Genomic DNA, 24,434 nt, shown 5'->3' on the forward strand with positions numbered 1-24,434 from the left:
AGGCCAAAAGTATAGCATATGTATTTGAAGTCTCTGAAGAAGAAAAGCAACACAATGGTACAATTAATATTTAAATCTATAATCTAAGGAAACTTTCTGAAAATGAAACAAAGGTACTTAGTGTTCCTAGAAAAGCTGATCCAGGACAATGAACTCTGAGCTCTGTCTTAGTAAAATTATTAGACTTAAAAGACAAAAAAAAAAGAGAAATCCTCAAGGCAAAAAAATCAAATTACTTTTAATGGTAGAAAGTTAAATCATTATCAGACTTCTCAAGAGCAACACACGAAGAAAGCCAGCACTAGAGAAGCACTATCAAGAATGTTTTTTTTAAGTGCAAGCCAAATATTCTGTAATCCATTCAAGATCTCCTTCATGGCTACAGAGAAAAGAGTTTTAAACACACAAGTGCTAAGAGAAAAGTGGACACTTGAGCCCCTCCTGATGAAACAACTAGAGTGTGAGCTTCATTCAACCATGAAGTAACAGGATAAACTTGACAAAATGACTAATAGTGATCATTTAATATATTTAACTGTAGAAATGATGCTAAAACAAGGTTAGAAACATGGGTTAAATGATAATTTGAAATCATCGTATGGTATAAAAAATGAAAGGATGGTCTTATTAAACACTGGGAGAAAAACAGGGAAAGAAAGGGGAAAATAGAATATCATTATTAACTAGTATAGAAAATAAGTGGAAGTCACCTATTTCATTTAAAACAAAGAAAAAAAAAACAGAAAGGTTAAGTGAAAAAAATGGGGAGTAAGGGCACTATAAAAGGTATAAATATAAAGTTAACCACTATAACAAAAGTACAAACCTTTCTAAAAAGAAAAAAGTAGCAAAAACAAATCACAGAGAAAAACACACAGATATACAAAATTCAAATAATAATAACAAATAATGAAATGCATCTTTTGTGTATATATCAAACACAAAATCCTGATAATATACTATCTTCTAAAACACACATAAACATTGACAAAAATCAGTCATGGATTAGGTCTCATGGAAAACACCATTAAGTTCCACTGAGTGGATATATTACAACTAAATTTCTCTGATCAAAATACAATAAAACTAGAAAAAAAAACCAAAATTAAAAAATTTTTCCATCTGAAATTAAGAAAGCTTTCTATTAAACAACTTTTGGGAAAAAGGAGAAATACAAATATATATTACAGAGTTTTTTTTAAGACATGATAGTGAAAACACTACATATGAATCTATAAAGAATATTTAAAGGAGTGATTCATAGTCTTAAAAATCCATATCAGGGCTTCCCTGGTGGCACAGTGGTTGAGGATCCGCCTGCCGATGCAGGGGACACGGGTTCGTGCCCCGGTCCGGGAAGATCCCACATGCCACGGAGCGGCTAGGCCCGTGAGCCGTGGCCACTGAGCCAGCGCGTCCGGAGCCTGTGCTCCGCAACAGGAGAGGCCACAACAGTGAGAGGCCCACATACCAAAAAAAAAAAAAAAAAAAAAACCCATATCAATAAAAATGAAAAAAATGGAAATAAATATATTTAATTCCATCTTCAAAAGCTAAAAAAAATATACAGCAAATTTTAACAGAAGATATAAGGAAAATAAAAATAAAAGGAGAAAGTAATAAGGTAAATAATTTTTTAAGTAAATTAAATGAATAAGTTAAATCTTGGTTCTTAGAAAATATCAACAGAAGACAAATCATTAGCTAATCCAATCAAATAAAGAGTAAAGAACTTAGACCAATTTATACAAAAAGTTATCAAGGAATTACCCCACAAAAGAGGACCAGGCCTGGAGTGTTTCACAGGTGAACTCAACTAGTCTTTTAGAGAACAGATAGATCCAATATTATTCCAGATTTAAGGAGACTAAGAGATACAACAACTAAACGCAAGACATGATCCTGGACTAAATTGTAGGATGGGACAGTATTGGGATCAGTGACAAGGTTGTAATATGGACTGTAGATTAAAGTATGGCATCAATGTAAATTTCCTGAATTTGATAACAGTACTGTTGTTCTGTGTACAGAATATCATTGTTATTTTAAAATAACACATATAGTTGCACTCTGAAAGAGGGAAAAATTAGACTTCAATAAATAGACTAGAATAAATAGAAAAGTATGTTCTTATATCCAAAGACTCTGTTGAAATATTTTTTTCTGACTAAATTACGTTATCTTGGAGTCCATTCAGCATCCCAAAGTGAATTTATGAATTTATGAGAATGATTTAAAATACATTTGAAGATATATTTACATGGTTTTAGCTTAAAAAACTCTGAAGGTGATAAAAAGGGAAAGGAAGAAATTCTTGAGCTGTAGATACTGACATAAAGGTAAAACAATTAAAACTGTATGAAATTGGACCAATAAAAAAGAATAGAAATCCCAGAATGTGTGTGTTTGTGTGTGTGTGTGTGTATGCATGTGTGACTGTATGAATTAAGCATATGCTGAAAGAGTCATTTCAAGCCAGGAGAGAAATTATACTTTCTTCTAGAACAATACTCAGGTAATGGGCTAATTGTTTGAAGGGAGGAAGTAATTATGTTCACATCACATTGACTCTGGAGACAGCCTGCCTAGATTGGAATCCTGGATTTTAGCTCTATGACCTTAGTCAAGTTACTTAATCTATCTGTGTCTCAGTTTTCTTATCTATAAAATAAAAATAACAATACTATTTATCTCACAGAATGTTTGTGAAGGTTAATTGAATTAAATATTGAGAAGTATTCAGCTCATAATAAGCACTATATAAATGTTAAATAGTAGTGGCTGTAATAGTAGTAGTAACAAAATATCCTTGGTACTTGTCTTAATTGGATTTTTAGATGGCTTATCATGTGCTAAGCTATAATCAAAATAATACCATTCTTAATATTATTCAGCCATAAGAAAGAATGAAATTCTGCCATTTGTAGCAATGTGGATGGACCTAGAGAATATTATGCTTAGTGAATTAAGTCAGACAGAGAGAAACAAATACTGTATGATATCACTTATATGTGGAGTCTAAAAAATAAAATGAATGTATATAGCAAAACAGAAGCAACTCAGATATAACATTAAGGGAGTTGCAATAGTGGTCATCTTATTGGAATTTGACTGTTTTCTTTATAATTTTTTGTTCCTTAAAATTTTTCTAGAATTTTTAAGTATGATCTTAATTTCAGAGTAAAAGTTACTTTAACCACAATTTCATTGGTTCAACCTCGATATTTATTCATTTCCAGTGGTATATTTGAAAAGTAGTGAATATTGTAGTATGTGTTTATAATTGAAACTGAAATATTAATCTGTAACCGTGACATAACATATCTGTGTTTCTTTCAAAGAAATGCATAAAATCTTGACATTGAGAAAATTAATAATTTGTGATTAATTTTACAGTTTGATTATTTTTCTTTTCCCCAACTTACATATTGTATTTATTTAGAAAGGTCTGTTGAAACTTTAAAGTCTTTTAAAGTCTTTAGAACAAAAATATTTATATTCCCATATTAGCAAATAGAGAATTATCGTAATATAAGGTCTCAAGAAATAATTTTTTAAATTACAATTTCAAGGTTGGAAAGGCTCTTATATTACCAATTTCAGTCTATTCATTATACAGATGAGTAATCTAAATTGATGGTTTGGCTACTTGCCCAAAGTCATGTCATATATCTTAAATGAAGATGTAAAACTTGAACACATTCTTCCTTTCTTCTTCCCTCTCACCTTTCCTCCCTTCCATCCTTCCTCCCCCCTTCCTTTCTTCCTCTCTTAGCTTTCTTCAATGTCTACTTTCTCCCAAGCAAACCTGAAATTTTTACACTAAAACATTATTTCAAGACTAAAGAATATAAAATGATATTTAAGAAAGCTGTCAAGAAATTTTTAAAATTTATGCATAGTTCATACTTGTGAAGAGTAGAAGAAAATGTATGGTTTAAGAAACTGAATAGGCAGAGATAGACCTAGTGCTTGTTAAATGTGTGCTAAAGCTCTTCAGTAAATATTTTCCTTCCACTTTGCACAAAAAATCTTTAAGGTGGGAATGATAAGGGGAAAATACTTAAAGTAATTGAAGCTCATGATAGGCACTTTTAATGAGTTTGAATTTCCACGTCCAAAGGAACGATATCCCAGGGGGATAAATGCATTTCCTGAGGTGATATATGAGTTACTATAGATAATGTGTACAAAACATGAAAAAGAGGGCTGTTATATAGTTGGAGGTTGGCATATTCAAAATTAGAAAAGGAAATTTATTCTGACAGAGCAATGAATTTGATTTTATTCTCTGGTAAAATTATGGAATGGATTATTAATCAGATGTGTTGTAGATGGTAAAAAAAAAAGTAAGCAGTTCATTTTCTTTTTTGATGGCATTAGCTATTCATAAAATGAATATCTGATTATTCATATATTTTGAGTTCAATAATGCCTTTTACAAAACACTTAAAAACTATATAGAGGACTTCTCTGGTGGTGCAATGGGTAAGAATCCGCCTGCCAATGCAGGGGACATGGGTTCAAGCCCTGTTCCGGGAAGACCCTACATGCCGTGGAGCAACTAAGCCCGTTTGCCACAACTACTGAGCCTGCACTCTAGAGCCTGCGAGCCACAACTACTGAGCCCACGTGCCACTACTACTGACGCCCACATGCCTAGAGCCTGTGCTTCGCAACAAGAGAAGGCACCGCAATGAGAAGATTGCGCACTGCAACGAAGAGTAGCCCCTGCTCGCCACAACTAGAGAAAGCCCGTGCACAGCAACGAAGACCCAACGCGGCCAAAAAATAAATAAATAAAATTAAAAAACAAAACAAAACTATATAGAGCTACTTGGCTAGATGACAGTGTAGTAAAGAATACTCATAGGTGATTAAAAAACATATCTTGGGTATTAACTAATTAGCTGTTTTCAAAGGGGGTAGAACTTTAGAGGCAAGTTTCAATACTTTGAGCTTTCCCATGTACTCTTCATCAATGTTTTACTAGTAATATGATTGAAGAATTAAAGGCCTGCTTCTCAAACTTCCAAATGATGCAGAGCTAGCAGAAAAAGTTGATATAATGGTTGATAGTAAAGATTCAAAATATTTCAGATAGATGTGAAGGTCAAAAGAAACAAAGAATGAAATTGATGAAAGATAAATACAAGATCCAACATTTTGCTTCAAAATCAACTGCATAGGATTTCTGAGGACTTCTGGATTGATAGTATTTTATTTTAAAATATTTTGAAAATTTATTTAATCCTAAGTTTAAGTCAATTGTAATTCACCTAGTAAAAATGATTCAGACTCCAGTGTCATTTAAAAAACTGTATTATTCTTATCATCTGAGGAAACATTTATGAATTGGACTATGTTCACAGGCAAATGACCAGTATTTTGAGGGATATGGAAATCATATCTTGAGAAGAGTGATTGAATAAGCAAATTATTTTTTATTTTAAAATAATATTTACAAGTAAGGAATAAGATAGCATTTGACAGGTCTTTTAAGAATAGTCGTAGGGGCTTCCCTGGTGGCGCAGTGGTTGAGAGTCCGCCTGCCGATGCAGGGGACACGGGTTCGTGCCCTGGTCCGGGAAGATCCCACATGCCGTGGAGCGGCTGGGCCCGTGAGCCATGGCCGCTGAGCCTGCGCGTCCGGAGCCTGTGCTCTGCAACAGGAGAGGCCACAACAGTGAGAGGCCCGCGTACCACAAAAAAAAAAAAAAAAGAATAGTCGTAGAACAGATCTATTTAGATTTATAATGTGATGTATTGGTAACAAAGCTAACACACTTAATAGAGGATACAGAGAAGCATATATCAATCATAATAACACCAAGGCTTTGTAAAGTTAGAATATTGCAAATATAAATTGTTCATCTTAGCAACTGGGCTTGTTATACTATTAAATAATATAGTGTTTGTGGAGCATGTAACATGGTACTAGGTATATAGTAAACATTAAATAAATGTATAACTATTGGTATTATTAACATAATGTCGTTAACATTGTGTTCAAGCATAAACTAGATAATTGTTAGATATGATCAGTTATTTCAAATTAAATTTAGAGTAAATGTGTTCCAACTTGTCTGAGTGTAAACTTCTAAGAGTCAATGATCATGTGGCATATTTGTCGTGCCCTATTGTATTATCCATCCATCTCCTTCTCATGACTTGAAAGAATGTAAATATTTCCTTTCAAGAAAAATGTTACAACTGTGTAATTAGAACAGTTTTGAAAAACAATTATCTATATTCCAGGTTTAGTGCTAATTCTTATCACAATTCAAATAATCACTTTTACATTAAACACTTGACATATAATAATATTTTGTAATATATTAAACATACTATAGTAGACTCAATTACCTTAGCTAGTGGCAAATGACATAAACATAAATAAATTGATAAGCCAAGAACTTGATTTTAATTATTGAAGTAATCATTCATGAAGATATAAATTTTTTGTCACTGCTACAAAATTTAGCAAATTTTTATATTGCCATTTTATTTTTATTCTGTAAAATTCCCTCTCCGTCAAGTATGCTGAGAAATAGATAATTTATAAGAATTGGGTAATGAATATCTAGTGAATGTTCTATCTTCTTTCATTCATATATGAAGCAAGTATTTATTAATCATGAATCTATGCCAGACAAATGTGCTTGATACAGGAACATGTCAATTTTTTTAAAAAGTGACGGTCCCTGCCTTCACAGAGCTTGTGGTCTAGTAGAAAAATTCATTGTTCAAAAATCATACAAATAATATAAAATTGCAACTCTCATACTGTTAGGGAAGTGAGGGATACAGGCTTCTGATGGTGTAAACAACAAGAATTACTATTCCAGTCAAAAGAGCCATGGATAGCTTTCCTGAGGAAGTGATAATTGAGCTGATTTATGAATATGAATAAAAGTTTACTTGAAGAAGTTTCGGGAGGGTCAATTCAGACAGTACAATCAGCATGTATGAAGATCATGCATTGGGAAGAAGTGCTGGAAAGAAAAATGGTCCAGTAGGAATATGTCGAGGTAGGTGGAAGATAGTGTATCCAAAGATGTATAGGCTTTGTTAAAGATTTTAATCTTTTTCCTAAAAGCAGTGCAAATCCACTGAAAACCTTTACATTGTGGCAGGGACAGGATCAGATGTGCTCAGCAGAAAGAATACTTTGGCTGCAATAGGGAGGTTAGAGATGAGAAAAGGTAGATTTCAGGTAGACTCGTAAGGAGCCCTGGAAAGCAATGATGAGAGCTGAAAATAGTAGAGAAGTGAATGGATATTAGGATTCTCAGTAGGTAGAATCAGAAGTGACAGACAGGATAGGGAAATAAGACTGAGAAAAATAATGAGATCACCGAGATTTAAGACTTACATAAAAAGATTTTCATTGAAGCAGAAAATATTGGAAGAGGACCGGTTTGAGTTGAATGCCTCTAGTATGATCTTGGCCATGTTAAATTTGAGATGTTTTTGAGACATCCAATAGAAATATCAATTATGTAATTGCATAAATCAGCATATACTCCAGAGCTCATCTCTGTATCTACAAATGTAAATTTTGTAAATCATGTGTATAGATGGGAGTCAATGGAGGTAATGATATGAATGGGATTGCCTAGGCAGAGGATCTCATGTGAAAAAAGGGTGTAGGTCCAAGTCCAGAGGATTGCCAACATGGGCTTGAAAAGGAACTGAGAAAGAGGCTTAATCATGACATGAAATTCAAGGAAAATAATGTTTATTGTGGAGGGGGCCATCATCACTGTCAAATATTGTCAAGAAGCCTAAACAGATGAGCACTAAATTATATCCATTTGATTCAATAGTGTAAACATTAAGAAGCGCTGCGTCCATTGAGTAGTTGAACATTCGATAGTATGAATACAAAAGAGTCTTCCAGAGTGACTGTGAGGTGTGGAAATACAGACAAATCTTTAGAGAAAATTGACTGAAAAAGTGAGAGAGAAAGGGTAGCAAGTGGGAGTCAGAAGTCAGAGAGAGTAAAAGGAAAGGTTTTTCTCTTTTTGTTTTTATTTTAATGAGAAAGAGTTAAAGAACCTTTTCATGGGAAATCAACAATTGGTAGATGATGTTGAATACAAGAGATGGGAGTTTAAGCATCTGAACTGGAGGGGATTTGTTGATAAGTTTACTGATGGAGGTTTGGCATTAGAAAGGAAGACATCTCTATCACAAATAAAAGTTTAATAGAATAAGCTGGATGTGGGATATAGGTTGAGAAGTAGAAATAAGTGTGAATTTTAATTCAGTATCTTCTGATTCTCTATAAAGTAGCAGTGAATGTCATCTGAGAATTAGGGGAAGTGAGAAGATTAAATGTTTTATGAGGCTAATGGTTTGAAAAGTCATTGTTGAAACTGAACAAGTGAGTTGACATACACATACACACATGCATGCATACATACAGAAATAAATAGACTAATAATAGAAGGAAAGAGAAAGAGAGAGAGAAAGAAAGAAAGAAAGGGAGGGGAGGGAGGAAGAAAGATACATGTGATTGATCATTTCTGGTTACTTAGACATATTCAAAAAGTTTTAGGACCATCTTTCTGAAGCAGTGGTTCTCGCCTTTTTTTTTTTTCTGCTCCAGTACAGCTTCTCTACAAGTAAGGACTATCACATACTCATATCAAGCATGGTGGTCTGCTATATCACTGATTCTGAAGGCTGGATTGAGGTACTTCCTTAGGAAGGTGTATACAAATCTCAGAGATAGGAAAATGTGTGTGTATAAGTATGTGTCGTGTGTGTATGCAAATGCATTTGTGCAGTTTGAAAAAGCCCATTATATGATTCTAGTATCCTCTCCACAGGGAGACTGGCAATTTCTTCTTGAGAATAGAATAGCCAAGTGTTGAAAGTGGACCAGAATTGAGGAAGTTCTCCATAGAACTAGGACAAGCAATTACTATATTTAATAAATATTTTAGCACATACAAAATAATCAGTTCACTTTTCCAAAAGAAAACAATAACAAACCACAGCACATCTTCCCTAGATATTTTTCTTTATTACATTATAGAAATTCACTTTGTGATACATACAAATATCTATTATTAAAATCAGTATAATGACTATTCTAATTCATAATCATTAAATGTAAAACATTTATTTATTAGAAAAATATTTATGAACATTTACAAATATTCAATCAACATGTCAGCAAATCTCTCCTTAGGTGGAATTTTCTGCCTTTAGTTGAGTCATAAAATGCTTTGGGTCCCTAGTGCATCAATTCGTAAATTACTGATCCACAGTACTTTAATATCCTGAAAAAAGAAATGTACTTTTTGAGAGCCTGATTGAATCTTGAGGAGTTATTTATTCACCATTAAGATTAAGATAAGTGAGTCAGCTCACAATAGTCATACTAAAGACAGTTATATTCATTTCACAAATAGATAAACTGAAGCTCAGAAAAGGTAGGACTAGAGAGCTAAGGATCCAGGTTAGATTTTCCTTCTGAAAAGACCCAATTCCTAGTAACTAAGCTATGCTAAATAAATATATGAGCTTGAAAGCAATAACTATTTCTCTGAAAATTCATTTCCATATAGAGTTATTAACTTTAATACCTCTCAGTTAATAATCCGAAACTCGTAATTCTTATGTTAATATAGCCTTGTTGCAGTGTAAATAGTACAATTAAGAAAAGCAAAATTTGACTCTTTTAAGGTAAAAACTCTCCTAAAACCAGTTATCCTAATTGCTTACAATATGAGTCATTTGGAAAACAAATGATTTCTTGCAGTATGGTAAAGTGATTATATTATGAGCCCTGGCTTTGCAGTAAGAAAAACATTGCTTTAATGTCTGGCTTCTAAACTTATTAACTGTGAGAACTGAATGAGTTACTTAAACTCTTGAAGTTTCAGTTTCTTCATCTATGAAATGGAGAGGAAAACATGTAATTCATAACTCATTGTAAGGATTAAATGAGTAAAGTTATTTAAATACTTAGCACTGTATAGATGGGCTGATACACACACACACACACACACACACACACATACACACAATGCTTAACTTTAGCTAGACTATTTTTGCAGCTGTTATTACTTCAGAGACTAGATGTATGGGAATTGGTTTAGCATTCCACTAGGCATGTTAATTTTCATGTCTTTTTTTTTTTCTCCAAAGGCATTAAAAGCAGTTTCTATATTCTTTCATCAAACTATAAAAAAAAAGGAATAATGAAAATGTTCAATTTACTATTGTGTTTGTCTGAAAGGAGTTTCGCACAGCTTTAGTCACAGCCACAGATAATTATTTCAAATAAGATGCATCTTTTAGATATTTAAATATGTTTTCATATCATAGAATTTAAATGTGAAGTCATTTGTTATGTGCTGTCACTGCAATTCTGCCATGTGCCTTATATAAGTAAAATAGCATGTGCTCTGTGTGGTTCTGAGTGCTAACACTGAGAATCCGAGACACATACTGAGAACAATGGTTATTGCTCCAAGAAGAATTATCTGTTTCCTTAATCTTTAATCGTTCATTAAAATGTTTCAAGGTTTAAAAATAAAATTATGGTAGCAACCCCTGGTGTATGATGTTATAACTTAATGCTATGAAATCTCTAATAAACTCTAATATATTTAGAACCCAATAATATAAATTTTGATCCAGAGAAATCTAAACCAAGGGTGAAATGCCACATTGAGGTTTTTTTTTTTTTTTTTTGATAACTTAGATGTTAAGAACATGTTGAATATCTTGGGAACATTTTCTCAGGAAGAATTCTTTAGAATAAGTTTTACCTTTGCTACTGTGTTAATGATGGCTTTGATAAAATGACCCAAGGAAAAAGGACAATTTCCTTCAGGCATTATCTGTGTCTGAAATATTTTTCACTGATTTCACATGCACTGATAATATGAACAAGGTAATTTGTCTAACTCTGGTGGGCCAAGATTTGCAGTAGGAAATGAAAAATTCACATATAGGTCTTCTCTAAGAAGTCTCTGCAGTGTTTTTCAGTTTATATAAAAAGGCTTAAGATGTTGCCTGAGGCATCTATTTTATTTTCCTCAAGGCAAGCTAAAGTGCCACAAATGAAGTTGTTTTTCACACTGTTAATGTATTCCTGTCTCTTTCAATTTCTCAGAGGGCCGACATAGGGATTTCTGCTTTGACTATCACCCCAGACCGTGAGAATGTGGTGGACTTTACAACACGTTACATGGACTACTCAGTGGGAGTCCTACTTCGAAGGGCTGAAAAGACAGTGGATATGTTTGCCTGTCTTGCACCATTTGATCTCTCACTATGGGCTTGCATTGCTGGCACAGTTCTTCTGGTCGGTCTACTGGTCTACCTCTTGAATTGGCTTAATCCCCCAAGATTACAAATGGGATCGATGACTTCTACCACTCTCTACAACTCCATGTGGTTTGTGTATGGATCCTTTGTACAGCAAGGTAAGGAAAATATATATATTTCAGTACAAAAAAGGAATGTGGTGTTTCATATGCCATGCATTCAGTTAAGAACGTTCTGTGTCTTGACATCAGTAAGTGTTCTAAAGGTCTTTACAGCAATGCTAAGAAAAGAACTTTTCTTGCTCTTTCCTAGTGGATCTCAAACAGCAGATTTTCAGTAAAAAATGGTACAGTATCTTTTGATGTAAGTTCAGTTTTATCAACAAAGCCAAAGATGAATGTCAGAGGTAAGGTTCACAAGAAACTCAAGAGGAGATTTTCCTTCCCAAGCTCCAATTCTGAGAAATAGCCTTTCTATTTCTCAGATAAATACTACTGAGATTTATGAAAATACTTACTACCAGAGCAGATATTGCTTAATTATTTATGTGTGTAAGAGATGTTAAGACTTGCTGTTTGCTGAGAGACATTGTTTCATGTATTAAAAATATTCATTGGCAGTGAAAAGACTTTAAGATTCTGATAAGAAATTTACTCTTTATCTTTCACTTTAATATATAATTTTTACCAATTAACTTATAATTTCATTATATTCTAAACAGTGTCTTTGTTGTGTTATTCAATAGTCAATCTGCCTACTCTTTAAACTTATCTAGGTACTTACTTGACTCTTATTGCTTCAGAATAGAACAGTATTTATTGAGCCCCTTACTTGAGACTACTGCCATCATAGACAATGAAATAATAAAATACTTAGGGGATTGATAGTTTCTTGCAAACTTGTCATATGTATTGAAGAGAAGACATAGGTGTCACAATGGAGACACATGATTCTTTTGCCTTAATATTTACAGCTCTCAATAACATCTTACTTTTTATATACACTTGCTATTGGATCTTCCATTAAATTTCATTCTTTCTGTTCTCATTTAACTAATCATAAGGTTTGTCTAGACTTTTCATCTGTACTTTCTCACATAAAATCTATCCCGCAAACCTCTGTAAGCATGCTTTTTCCCGCTACCTTTCTGTATCTGTGTATCTTTATCGCAGATATTTTTGGTCCATTCATTAATCACTAATCTAGTAGATATTTAATCCATGCTATTTATTTAAGTAGAACTTTGCTAGGCACTGAGTATACAGTTGGGAGCAAGGGAGTCGTTGCCATCATTGAGCTACAAGTCTTGTGGGATGCAAACATGTAAAATCCACGTGTGATAGAGACTGTTATGAGATCATAGTCGTGGGGAGGGTGAATATATCTTAATGTCGCAAAGAAGGCTTTTTGAATTAGTACTGTATAAACAGAGACAGAAGTAACTATGCAAAGAGCTTATTGAAGAAGAGGATGGGGGAAAGGATACATAGATGGTAGGATAGAATTTAAGACCAAGAAGTGAGGGAGAAATCAGAATAGACTATGCAGAATAGACTATGGAGCTGGTAAAGATGAGGCTGAAGATATATTTGTTATTATCAGGGGTTTGAATTTGATCTTCAGGGAAATTATCAGCAATTTAAAGGTATTAAACAGGGAAATGCATGTTTAAATTTTTACTATAATCAGAAACATTGTGATTATAGTATGGATAAAATTGAAAGAGAGCAATGTGGAAAGGGAAACAAATTATCAGAGTATTATAATAACTAAATAAAGAGTTAATGTGGCTTGCACAAAGGTAAGATGACACTGGGAATCAAGAGAAGGGTTAGGATGAGTTGGAATCTATAGAACCTGATAAATTATATAGTGCTATGGGGATTGGTACTGAAGGAGAAAAAGGAGGTGACATTTTATCCTAGGTTTCTGGATTGGGAAATTATGTGTATTGGTTGTCGATGTCATTTTCTGGGAGAAAAAATCAAGAAGAGCAGGTGTGATGTGCAAGATGATACATTCATTTTGGTACATTTGAGTTGAGGTATCTGAAATATCCAGGGGTATATTTCTAATGCTTGTTAATGGTTTGATATATTTGTCAGAAGCACAGAAGAGACATCTGGGCTAAATATACATTGAGGAGATATTGGCATGTAGGAGATAATTGAAGCCATGGAAGTGAACAAGATCATACAGAGTAGTTGTTCTCAACTGCATACTCCTGATTGAGGACGACTGACTCAGAGAGGGCCTAGGACAGAGCCCTAAGGAAAGGAATGGGTAGACGAGATTTCAGTGATAACTAATAAGCAGTGACAAGAAAGATGCAAGTACCATGTGTACCATCTAGTGGTATACATACCAAGTAAAGACAGTATTTGAATATGGAAGACTGGTTGACAGTGTTAAACATTTCAAAGAATCAAGTAAAATTAATACTTGAAAGGTGTTCATTGGATTTAGCAATAACCTTGTTATTGGTAGTATTCCAGTGAGTAGAGCTGCATAATAAATTCCTCGAAAACTTATCAGTTTCGTGGGTCACAAATTTAGACAGGACATGGTGTGGATGGCTTGTCTCTGCTCAATGATGTCTGAAGCCTCAGCTAGACAGCCCAAAGTCTGGAGGCTGAACTCATCTGAAGGCTTGTTCATTTCATTCACACGTCTGGTGGTTAATGCTGGCAGAGAGCTGGTGACCTCAGTTTTCCTCTACGGCCTTTCTCCGTAGGATAGTTTGGCTTTCTCACACCGTGATGATTGATTTCTCTATAGAGCGTGTCCCAAAATAGGGGAAAGAGTCAGTGAAACAGAAGAATTTTTTAGTCCAGGTTGGGGATCACAAACTTGTATGATGGTGTGAGCTTCTCTTGCAGGAAACACTCTGGATGTGTCACCTCATGGCTTTGTCATGAGAATTTAAATGGTTTTAAAATGTGAAGTTCTTAGATACAGTAACTTATAGAAGTATCACGTAAGTGTTTACTCAGTAAATAAAAAACAAATTAGTCTCAGCTGTGGATAGTTAGGCACACGAGAAAAGGATAACAAGGCAGATTATTTTAGATTATTAGCAAGATGGTGGTTGAAATAGTAGATTCTAGGGTATATGGAGCAATAAAAAATAGAAAGACCAATAATCAGAGTGTAATAGAGAGTAAGACTGGAAAGTAAGAAAGTGGTAGTGGGAGAGAGTAGAGTTCTTGATTAGGCCAAAGAACAACTAGAAATATCAGTGTGAGATAGTTCAAAGTTTGTATTGACAAAATGGGACACCTGAGCCTAACATTTTTGAGATGAAACAGTAGAGGACAAGTTACAGGTGTGTAGATGTGGATTCCTGAAGAGTTGGCGAAGAACTTCAAAGCTGATCAACTGAGAATCCAGAGGATTAGATGAGCCATCTGTAATGATGGTTGGCTTGGATTAGAGAGAAAGAAAATAAGCCGTGTGCCAAAGTTGTCAATAAATGAGGATAGATAACTAGGATGTTGATAAATATGAGTACTGACTAGAAATAGAAGGTGGTAAAGCTACATGTAACTAACCTCTCTGTTTATCTCACTTCTTCCCATTCCATCTAGTTTTTCTGTGCATGGTTTCAATAACTACCAAAATCTAGATGACTCCCAAATCTATATCATCCTTGAATTTTAGTTTTATATACTCTCACTAGACTCTCTGGATTTATCAGAGATACCACAAATTCCAACATGCCAATACTTGGATTTTTTTGCACTTTAAACCTTTATAGCCTCTCGTGTTCTCTATTCTAGCTGATGCATTAGCAACCACTCAGACTTACAGGTTAGAAACTTTGAAAACAGTTTTGATTTTTTCTTCCTTCTATCCCTTATATCCAACTATAAGTCATGCAAATTTTACTTCATACTTATTTCTAGGAGTGGAAATCTCTTCTCACCTAGAGAGATAAGACCTGGATTTTTACCTAGATTAGGCCTATCTCATTTCTCATCTGAGCTACAGGAATCTCATAATAGGTCTTTCTTTTTCAGTTTTGTTTCCTGCAAATATATGCTCCACATACTTACACATATACTCAAATTATCACTGTCATGGAGAGCTAACCACATAATTCCCATTCCTCAAATATTTCCTTGGCTCCCCAGTGCCCACAGTTTAAAGTTATTTAGAGCATGAACAATACTCCATCGTTTGGGTCTTCACCAGTCTTGATTCTCATCTCCTACCACTCATGGCTCACATGTAATTGTCCAGTTATTCCAAACTGCTTTTGTCTCTTGAACAGAAGACAAGACTGTGTCTTGCCTCTCTGCCTTTGCTTCTACTCTTTTCAGTTCGTGAAATGCCTTTATTACCAATTGCTTAATCTCTACGCCCACTCTCTGCTTTCATATGGCAAATTCCTGTGCATCCTCTAGTTCTTATTCTGATCTCACTTCCTTCAGGAAGTCTTTGCGTTTTCTTTTGTCTCCACCTGAGTCCTTTGAACACAAGATAGTGTCCTATTTATCTTTATAGTCTCTTTGCCTAATTCAGTGTCTTGTACGTATTAGGTGTTTAATAAATGCATACTGATCAACTAAATAAGTGAATAAATGCTAAATACTTAACTAAATCAAGCATGGAATTAACTGCAACATTGTGTTTATTAGATTACAGTCGATTGCCCAATGACTTAAACTCACTTAAACCAAACAGGAAGTTATCAGAATGTCTCCACTGGTGTATTTTCTCAAGTAGCTAAGATGAGAAACTTATAAATAAGGTTTCCCATTGGTTGAAGCCTTACTTTTGAGAATGTTGACAAGCTTATGGACTGGCTTTCTGAATTCTGTCTCCAGGTGGCCCAGTTTCAGCAAGTTTTGGAGAACACCCAAAAGAAAAAGATAAATAAAATTATCCATATGGTTACATGCTTTTCTAGTCTGTAAACAGGCTTCAGATATCAAAAGTTATAAATATGTTAAGCACTTTTCTATCTCAACTGCTCCCTTAAATAAGTTGTACAGCCTGTGGGTTGATTATACATTTATACGAATTCATAATGATGCATCATGCTGAATTGCATATGATTAACTACTTCATCTCTGAAATGTTGCTATTCTTCCACCTGCTAACAATGGAAAAGGTGAATTCATTAAAAGGTACTGAAAGTATCTTTACACTTTGATTAAAAATAAATTAAGAAAAGACTTCAAAAACCCCATGAAAAAAAGAATCAGTCAATGAAGTGTCCATGCACAGGCAATGAAGTTTGGAATTAGTGATAATTTCTAATAAAAATATAGTCTTTTAAGGAGAAGTACAGTAATATTTCTGAATTATTTCAGAATTACGGTCTTTATTGAGCCACTAGAGACTAGATTGAGTAGGAATAAAAGGGCATTTCATGTATTATCATATAGATGTTTGAAAAAAGAGTTCAGGGACAGCTAAAAGCAGAAAAATGTTAAATATACGTAAGCTGTTTACTAATCCTGATTTTTTAAAAAAATCTGTAACTTCAGAGCATTCCAGAAAAACAGCTTAGGGAATCCAACTGTGCCAAATCAGTATGGTCCATTATAGAGATAAACTTAGTACATCTGTTTGGCTAGAACATTAGAGTTTGTGAATTAGGCAGTTTAATGCATGAATGAGACACCAATTTTATGCAAGTTTTGTTGCCATTTCATATCCTCCCTATCTTCATGCCTATGTACATCTCTCTGCAATCAACATACTTAAAAAAAAAAACTGGGGCTTGATTTTTGAAGATCTCTGATATGTAGTTTATGGTCAGTGACTCTTAATATCATCTGGGCCATGAAGGGCCTCCGTGACTTGTTCACACATGTGGTTGTATGTAATTTGTTTACTGTTTACTTGCAAAGGGAAATTTCAGAGTTTACCTCAGATGGTCTGGTTCTATGAAGTATAAATATTTATAGTCACGTAAAATGTTTCAGGCTATCACATATGTTTACCAGCAAGCATTTACTATATACCAGCTATGCGCCAGGAACACAAAGAACAAAAGAAAAACAAGGAGTAGCTGTATTAACCGGCTTAATAAATATTCCTTGGATGTACTATGTGCCATACCCAACCTAGATATTTTGAATATGATCATAAGAAAGACACAGTCCTTGCAGGAATGCTCAACATCATGTAAGTGGGCCATAGCCAAATTGGGACCAAATAAACCACTTTTGATGAGAGCAGCAGACAGAATTAGTGAAAGGAGTAAAGAGGGAAAATTCCTTTGGTAATGTGCTTAAGGATCAGATAGTTCCACAGTTGCTAGTGATGGATAAAGAGGACCTTTAGGAATGGTAGAGGGCAACCTGGTGGCTGCTGCACAAGAGTTCACATCAAAGGCAACCCACTGGCTTTGAGATCCCAGGACAATTTTTGGACGAAAATAAAGAGTTCTTCCTGCTGCCAGGAGGCCTGCAGTGTTACAGAGAATCACAACTTTCTCATTTCCACAAAAAGAAGAGTCAGACATTCTTCTCTATCAAATTAGGCAACAGAAAAGATTGTTGATGAGAAAGCATCTGTTTAAAACTTTGAGAATAACTCAAACAGACATCCATTTTAGTAGTGTAGATATCAAGTATATGAAATTTGCCAATGTCCTAGTCACAAAGCCCCAAAGGATTCAAGCCTTGAAATGCAGTAGCTAACGCCATTCCTTTGTAATGTTATCTGATATTTCACATTCAATTTGAATATAACAAAAATTATATTGGCTAGCTCTGCTGTTTACTGACCCTAATGAACACAGAGAAAATGAGAGTAATTCCCAGTGACAGGTTAACTGGACTATAGAGACAAGTTTTTTTCTATATTCTGTTCTTACAGATATTAACTCAAAAAGGCTCTCTGTAATTTTTATTTAGGTGAGAACAACATCTCTGTTGTTGCTAATTATTATAGGCAGTCCTTAACGAAGGGAGAGCCAAGTACTCTGAATGCTGTCACATCTACTTGAGATTTTCCTCATGCTGATTTAAAACATAACAAGCTGCTCATTTTCTTTCTTTTTATCACCAGAATTCTTCAACACCAAAGAAAAAGATGAACTCTCATACTTTCAAAGACTGTTTAAACTCCTTCATTATAGGTGTGGAGTGTGACTAATCTGTGTGACCAGAAAACAATGCCATGACGCTAAGATGTGAATCCACTAGTTTTTCCCAGTGAACTGTAATGAGCTCCGAAGCAATTTTTCCATAAACTATATACATGAGATAGCCCCTGGGTTTCACTTATTTTAATACCAACTCTTTATGGTTTGAGCCAGGAAATCCTTTCCATGCTAAACTAGGTTTTCGAAGAGGTAAAAGTAATTAAGGAACATGAGGCACAAATCAGATTTCTGCTCATAAAATGCTTATAGAACAAGAACTGGTGTGAACAACATGTTCTTGACTCTTCTGAACTACTTATGAGTACATACCATAATTAAAAGCATTATTTTAATATTTAATAAAACAGAAGAGTTGCTTTCAAGAAACATTTTAAAAACTTGAAGGGTGGTCTTAAGATTTTCTGAGTTGGTTTCTCTTCTTTCCCAAAATGCTATAAGAAAATACATTTTTTTGTCATGAAGAACCTAGGGGTAAGACAGGAATAAAGACAGACCTACTAGAGAATGGACTTGAGGATGTGGGGAGGGGGAAGGGTAAGCTGTGACAAAGCGAGAGAATGGCATGGACATATATACACTACCAAACGTAAAATAGATAGGTAGTGGGAAGCAGCCGCATAGCACAGGGAGATCAGCTCGGTGCTTTGTGACCACCTAGAGGGGTGGGATAGGGAGGGTGGGAGGGAGACGCAAGTGGGAGGAGATATGGGAACATATGTATATGTATAACTGATTCACTTTGTTATAAAGCAGAAACTAACACACCATTGTAAAGCAATTATACTCTAATAAAGATGTAAAAAAATACATTTTTTTAATCTAAGTTTAAATGATAAAAAAACAGGTGTCATAAATCCTTTAAAATAGCATTGACATCTTCATAGTACTTGGTGTTTTTACAGTACCGTATTACAGTACCCCTCAGCTTAAGTAACAAGGTTAGGGACAGAAATGTACAGTGTGGGGAATGTAGGCAATAATAATGTAATATTTTTGTATGGTGATAGATGGTAACTAGACTTATCATGGTGATCATTTTGAAATGTATAGAAATATCAAATCACTGTGTACCAGCAACTAACATAGTGTTATAGATCAATTATAGTTCAAAACCAAACAAGCAAACTCATAGAAAGAGATCAGACTGTGGTTACCAGAGATGGGGCAGTGGGTGAAGGGAGGAGGAATTGGATGAAAGTAGCCAAAAAGTACAAGCTTCTAGTTATAGTATAAATAAGTACTAGGATTGTTATGTACAACATGATAAATATGATTAATGCTGCTGAATGTTGTATGTGGAAGTTAAGAGAGTAAGTTCTAAGAGTTCTCATCACAAGGACAATTTTTAAAAAATTTTTATCTATACAAAATGATAGATAATCACTAAACTTGTTGTGGCAATCTTGTCATGATGTATATAAGTTGAATCATTACGCTCTACAACTTAAACTTAAACAGTACTGAATGTCAATTATATCTCAGTAAAACTGAAAAGGAAATATACAAACAAACACAGGTGAGCTAGGGAAAAACAAAAGAATAGGGCCAGACATCTCCGAAGATAAATTCATTCTAAAGGTGATTTAGGATTGATCAAAGTTAAAGTATTGGGATCAAAGGATAGTACGGACAATCAGCTTGGAATGTAAATTTGGGAATTCAATTTTTGTTTGACCTCATTCCATTTTCCCCTTCACCTGTAGTTAGAATATGTAGTTAGAACTTTAATAATGATGGTCATATTTCTAAAAATATGGAAAACTTACCAAAGCTTTTAAAAACAAAATTATGTTTTGAAAAATAAGACTTTTACCATTTAACCTATCTCTAAAATGCATACTTATAAGCTAACTGTAACACACATAATGCTAAATTTAGGATTCCTGTTTCAGTCTACAAAAGAGGGCAATAAGGTCCTGTGATACTTTTGTTAAATACCCTTAAATGTGGCATGGCCTTAACTTGAACTTTTCACAATTGTCAGGCAGAGAAATTCCAATGCATAACATAAAGTAAAAATTAGCATCGTATATTTCATCATGTATATCAGTGTTTCTTATTTGTAAACTACTTTCTTGATGACAGTTGTTCTTTTTTGGCATCAAGATGTAACAAAAGACCAATACATAATCCATACTTCCACACTGTGGGCATGTAAAATTGCTCCCTGATTTGTGGGTGACCAAACTTTATAGAGTCTCTTTATATTTACAGCTCTGTCTCTCAGACTCTAAATTAACATTCCATTTGGGACAGATGTGCAGTTTGTCTGCTTCAGTTGTTTTCTAACCGTTAATAATATACATTGTTTAAACTCTGCTTTAACATTTCCTAAAAGTATTTCCTCTGCCTTTACCATTTAAAATTATTCATTATCTAGAAAGCATCTCCTTGGATATTAAATAAGAATTATTTATCTAGTCACAAGAGTGAATAGGACAGCGTGGTATCTGTCTTCATGGAGCTTTCAGTGTAATGAGGGAAACAAACTAGTAAACACACAGCTCCATCATAAGATCATAATAATCACACTGAGGAAAGCCCAAGTCTCAACGGGTGCAGAGTTAACAAATAGGCCACTATCTGGTGCATTACAATCAGGTCAAATTCATACCGAGTCATGACCTATTAAAGAGAGGGACACAGACTAGGAACCAATTTTTCTTTGCCTAGTGACAATGGAAAAAATGAACTGGCCCATTAATTCACTTGATCTTTGTTTCCTGATCTATAAAAGAGTCAGATTATTTAAATTTTTTCTTTCAGTCATAAGATTGTATGATTATATAATACAAATATCTAATTAAACAACTCTTTTCATATCTTTGTGTTTGATTAAGAGACAGTTCAGTTTTAAACTGAACTATCTATACATTTACTAGCTATGTGATGCTGGACAAGCTTCTTAGCCTCTAGGTGCTCTAGTTCCCCAAATAATAATTACCTACTATATCAGGTGTTTGAAAAATTAAGAGTTCATGGATATAAAACACTTAAAACTGTGTGCAAGACATAAAAAAGGCACTCAACATTGTAATTATTATTGTCTCACTATTTTTGCCATTCATAGCAAGAGATGAAATCAGCCACATTGTTTAATGCTTTATATACTCATTATTACCTCACAGAAAATAAGCAGTATTTCAAAGAAGCATATTGTAATTAGGCATAAGGAAGTGTATTAGGAAAGCCAGTCCAGCTAATGAAAATGCTTACAGTAAAAACCATACACTAACAAATTCATAACTTTATGTCATTCAACTAGACATGAAAAGCTACAAGAACATTTTTCCCTATGTAAGCACATCATTACCACATGTACTTGTAATAAACTGTAGCATAATATGGCCAAAGATGCAACAAAGTAATGAACCAAATTGAATGGAATTATAAGTTTTGATTCAGGATGCTTCCAATTTATATATGCGGCTCTTTGGGGCTCGAAAAGACTAAATAATCTTTTGGGGACTAATTTATAAAACCTGTGAATATATGTGTTTTGTTTTTGGAATATATATTGAGATCTGTGGCTAAAATAGCACATAATTAAGCATAAACATCACACAGAAGGCTAATTTTCCTAAACTAAGCAATCTTCAAAAACTGCCATTGGTGGCAGTCTAGAACCATATGGACCCTTTCCAGATAAAAATGATTATGATGATGAGAATTATATTTCAGTTTTTATTTTAGTATACTCACAATGCCACTATTAGAAACCAGAATATTTTATGAGTTTAAAATGCCAATAACGACTTGGCTGTTCAATACATGAATAAAACTAAAAGCGATCTTTTCTATTATATAGATATAATCTATGTTAAATACTATGCCAAAATTTTTATTTCCCTGATAGAATGCTTTTAAACTTAAGAACATCACTGAACTATGGTTTCTATTGTTAACATACATGTAATACTTATACTGTAAATACTTTTGAAATGCAATATAATGCATGGGAAAGTCATAAATAATATAGTTAACTGTATTTTCTTATTATTTTCTATTATTGCAGCATTGTAATGTATAATACCAGATATAAGGTTAATTTTAAGATGAAAACAATTTCCCAGTAACCAGTGAAACTTGTGACTTTGAGAAAATCAAAGCACATGATAGTATTCTGAGTTACATTTGAAGCAAAGAATATGCCATACCAGTATTCAAAAGGTTGATTCTAAATTAAAACCTTCTGTGATATTATTTAATCAATATTAACAATCTAAAAATAAATTGGATTATATTATTTAAATTATTGAAAAGGAATAAAAGACCTTTGGATGTTTTTCCAAAAACTGTTTTAATACAGTTTTTGGTTAGAAAAATAACCAAGTTCTGAAATCAATAATAATTTATTGCTTGAAACAGAATTTTTAAGAAGTCTGTAGTTTAAATAGATGTGATCTTAATTTTTTTGGCCTTTAAAATTTCGGAATAGTATGACTTTTCCACATAATTAAGTTGTTGAAAGATTGTTGATGGGATTCTGTTTTAACTTAGAGCCTCTATAATATCATGATAATCTCTTCTTTTTTTCTAAATATGAAAGTAATTTTGCTGTATCAGCAGGGACTGTCCGTAATCACCACATTTCTGTACTGTTGTTGTACTATCCAAAGAGTTAAAGCCACTTAGTTTTCAGTCCTCTGCGTTACATCACCACCCAAGGAGTGCTGTAATCTTCTAGAAATGCATTGCCTGGAGTGTGGCACTGCTTAATAAATCACTCCATCTTATTTATCTGTCTCTTGACATATATCTAGCAGCAGGAACCATTATCCTGTGACAATGTTAAGTTCTATTGACATTTTCTCTTAATTAACTGCACTACTGGCTACAACTTTTACATTGGGAATAAACTTCCTTTATTCAATGCTGTCTTGAACAAAAGCAGTGTTAAGTTTGTCGTGCATTCATTGTCATAAAAAGTATTGCAATAAGTGAAACATCTTTGTTACTTTTCCAGAAGACCAGTTTATTCTGCTGAGAAAACAAACAGAAGTTTTATTTAGAATCATATTACATCATTTTTATTAGAAAATGCATTTTTTCATTGGACATCATTAAATATATGAGAGCCAGATTACATATGTCTGAATTCCTCTGTGATATATACCCGTTCAGTCAACCGAGTAACTTTTACGAATACTTTTATAAATTGAGAAAAACATTACCTTTCAGACTAAACATGTTTCATGTACCCTAAAACTAAGTATTTATGATCCAAATTTGAGATTATTCATTTATTCAACATTTATTGAATGTCTACAATGTGACAGGCACCATTCAAACTCCTGGGACTACCATCTGATAAAAAGATTCAAGCCTTCATGGAACTTATATTCTAGTGAAGGGAGCCAGGTAACAAACAATAGGTATGATAAATAAATAAATAAATTACATAGTATATCAGAACTCAAATACTGTAGGAAAAGTAACTTACAGTGAGAGGAAATTGAAGTATATGTGGAAGGGCTGCAATTTTCAATGGGCTTGTTGAAGTAAGCCTCTGAGAATTTGATATTGAAGCAAAGAGGATGACAGGAGGATAAGGATTATGCTACATCAGTATCTGGGGGAAGGGTGGTCAGGTATAGGGAACCACAGATGCAAAGGGCCTGCTCCAAGGGGCCAGAAGAATAGCTTAGAAGGAGGTGAGGTCAGAGAGGGCCATTGATTCAGATGACATCAGGCTTTGTGTACTTGGGCTTCTACTTGGAGAGTATTGGAGAGTCACTGGAGCACGGGAGTGGTTGTCTTAGAGGGTGTTAATTGGAAAACTATTCTGTATCTGTTCTATGTTCAAATCCATATTTGGGGATGTAGTGATTGTTTCAAAAAAATTGTAGATTTGTACCTAAATCAGCTCATGATTATATTTTGTAGGTGTAAGATGTATATCTATTTAGGTAAATATATGTTGGTTACAAAATATATCCAATCCATTGTACCTTTAAGAAGCATTAACTCCAAGACCTAGACACACTGTTTTCCACTCTGCAAATCAAGCAAGTATGGT

The 24,434-nt window shown here is 33.9% G+C and overlaps 1 protein-coding gene across 2 annotated transcripts in view; it reads left to right on the plus strand.

Moving 5' to 3' along the window:
- Window positions 1-24,434, plus strand: part of GRID2 (glutamate ionotropic receptor delta type subunit 2) — a 1,331,651-nt gene that overhangs the window by 1,040,946 nt on the left and 266,271 nt on the right. For both annotated transcript variants that reach the window (XM_060147100.1, XM_060147101.1), the window contains one exon: window positions 11,138-11,450. In XM_060147100.1, the coding sequence (XP_060003083.1) occupies window positions 11,138-11,450 (313 nt within the window). The remainder of the gene's footprint in view (window positions 1-11,137; window positions 11,451-24,434) is intronic.

This window comes from Lagenorhynchus albirostris, chromosome 4 (genome assembly GCF_949774975.1).
Source record: "Lagenorhynchus albirostris chromosome 4, mLagAlb1.1, whole genome shotgun sequence".
NCBI lineage: Eukaryota > Metazoa > Chordata > Mammalia > Artiodactyla > Delphinidae > Lagenorhynchus > Lagenorhynchus albirostris.